Source organism: Sardina pilchardus, chromosome 1 (assembly GCF_963854185.1).
Source record: "Sardina pilchardus chromosome 1, fSarPil1.1, whole genome shotgun sequence".
In the NCBI taxonomy this organism is placed as follows: Eukaryota; Metazoa; Chordata; class Actinopteri; order Clupeiformes; family Clupeidae; genus Sardina; species Sardina pilchardus.
Genome location: NC_084994.1, coordinates 232,501 through 235,000, shown reverse-complemented (window position 1 = coordinate 235,000; position 2,500 = coordinate 232,501). Strand labels below are relative to the sequence as shown.

Genomic DNA, 2,500 nt, shown 5'->3' with positions numbered 1-2,500 from the left:
TGTGTGTGTACTCACCCCAGAGGAAACATACACTGGGACGAACACCCAGGCAAGAGTGTGTGTGTGTGTACTCACCCCAGAGGAAACATACACTGGGACGAACACCCAGGCGAGAGTGTGTGTGTGTGTACTCACCCCAGAGGAAACATACACTGGGACGAACACCCAGGCGAGAGCCAACAGGACATACGTGGCCTTGAGGAGGGGCAGGGGAATGGGGAGGGAGATCGATGAAAATTAATTCATTAATTAATCTCAATCTCGAATTTCAAACTCAAAGGTAAAAGAATCAAAATTACATCTCAATCTCGAATTTCAAACTCAAAGGTAAAAGAATCAAAATTACATCTCAATCTCGAATTTCAAACTCAAAGGTAAAAGAATCAAAATTACATCTCAATCTCGAATTTCAAACTCAAAGGTAAAAGAATCAAAATTACATCTCAATCTCGAATTTCAAACTCAAAGGTAAAAGAATCGACGATGCAGCCACAAGTGTGAGAGTGTGCACAGACATTCAAATTATCATTCTGTGTTGTGTCATGTTCACATGTTTAATCTGCATTGCTGATTTAACTGGCCATGCTAATTTATGATCATTCTGTGTTGTTTCATGTTCACATGTCTATGTTTAATCTGCATTGCTGGTTTTACTGGCCATGCTAACTTATGTCGGTCACTCAAGCAAACCAGCATGACCATCTTACACCAACAATGTCAGGCTTGGCAGGCTGGTCACCAGCATGACCATCTTACACCAGCTATATCCCAAACAACAGGCTCGTCACACCAGCACGACCAGCTTCCTCAGATGGAATGCCAGCATGTCCACCTGGTGGCCTAACCAGCTACGCCAGTATGACCAACACAAGCTGGAAGAAACCCAGCTAAAACCAGCTAAAACCAGCTAAGACCGGCATGAGCTAGTTTCTAGCCGTTTTTTATTTTAATGATTTACTTTCACGATTTACTTTAACAATTTACTTTTAATGATTTACGTTAATAATGCACTTTCACAATTTACTTTACTAATTTACTTTTAAAGATTTACTTCAACAATTAATTTTAACAACTTACTTCAACAATTTACGAGGACATTGTAAGGACATGTGTGTATTGTTTATTGTAAGGACGTGTGTATTGTGTATTGTAAGGACATGTGTGTGTTGTGTATTGTAAGGACATGTGTGAGTTGTGTATTGTAAGAACATGTGTGTGTGTTGTAAGGACATGGGTGTGTTGTAAGGACATGTGTATTGTAAGGATATGTGTGTATTGTGTATTGTAAAGACATGTGTGTATTGTAAGGACATGTGTGTGTTGTAAGGACATGTGTGTGTTGTGTATTGTAAGGACATGTGTGTATTGTGTATTGTGAGGACATGTGTGTATTGTGTATTGTAAGGACATGTGTGTATTGTGTTTTGTAAGGACATGTGTGTATTGTGTATTGTAAGGACGTGTGTATTGTGTATTGTAAGGACATGTGTGTGTTGTGTATTGTAAGAACATGTGTGTGTGTTGTAAGGACATGGGTGTGTTGTAAGGACGTGTGTATTGTAAGGACATGTGTGTATTGTGTATTGTAAGGACATGTGTGTATTGTAAGGACATGTGTGTGTTGTAAGGACATGTGTGTATTGTGTATTGTAAGGACATGTGTGTATTGTAAGGACATGTGTGTGTTGTAAGGACATGTGTGTATTTTAAGGACATATGTGTATTGTAAGGCCATGTGTGAGTTGTGTATTGTAAGAACATGTGTGTGTGTTGTAAGGACATGGGTGTGTTGTAAGGACGTGTGTATTGTAAGGACATGTGTGTATTGTGTATTGTAAGGACATGTGTGTATTGTAAGGACATGTGTGTGTTGTAAGGACATGTGTGTGTTGTGTATTGTAAGGACATGTGTGTATTGTGTATTGTGAGGACATGTGTGTATTGTGTATTGTAAGGACATGTGTGTATTGTGTTTTGTAAGGACATGTGTGTATTGTGTATTGTAAGGACATGTGTGTATTGTGTATTGTAAGGACATGTGTGTGTTGTGTATTGTAAGAACATGTGTGTGTGTTGTAAGGACATGGGTGTGTTGTAAGGACGTGTGCATTGTAAGGACATGTGTGTATTGTAAGGACATGTGTGTATTGTGTATTGTAAGGACATGTGTGTATTGTAAGGACATGTGTGTGTTGTAAGGACATGTGTGTGTTGTGTATTGTAAGGACATGTGTGTATTGTGTATTGTGAGGACATGTGTGTATTGTGTATTGTAAGGACATGTGTGTATTGTGTTTTGTAAGGACATGTGTGTATTGTGTATTGTAAGGACATGTGTGTATTGTGTATTGTAAGGACATGTGTGTGTTGTGTATTGTAAGAACATGTGTGTGTGTTGTAAGGACATGGGTGTGTTGTAAGGACGTGTGTATTGTAAGGACATGTGTGTATTGTGTATTGTAAGGACATGTGTGTATTGTAAGGACATGTGTGTGTTGTA

General features: G+C 38.8%; 1 protein-coding gene across 1 annotated transcript in view; it reads right to left on the bottom strand.

The window, feature by feature from the left end:
• The window catches only part of LOC134058298 (sodium/mannose cotransporter SLC5A10-like), a 25,765-nt gene that overhangs the window by 10,151 nt on the left and 13,114 nt on the right, over positions 1-2,500 (bottom strand). Inside the window, exon 4 of the mRNA XM_062515653.1 lies at positions 136-195. Coding sequence (XP_062371637.1) covers positions 136-195 — 60 coding nt within the window. The remainder of the gene's footprint in view (positions 1-135; positions 196-2,500) is intronic.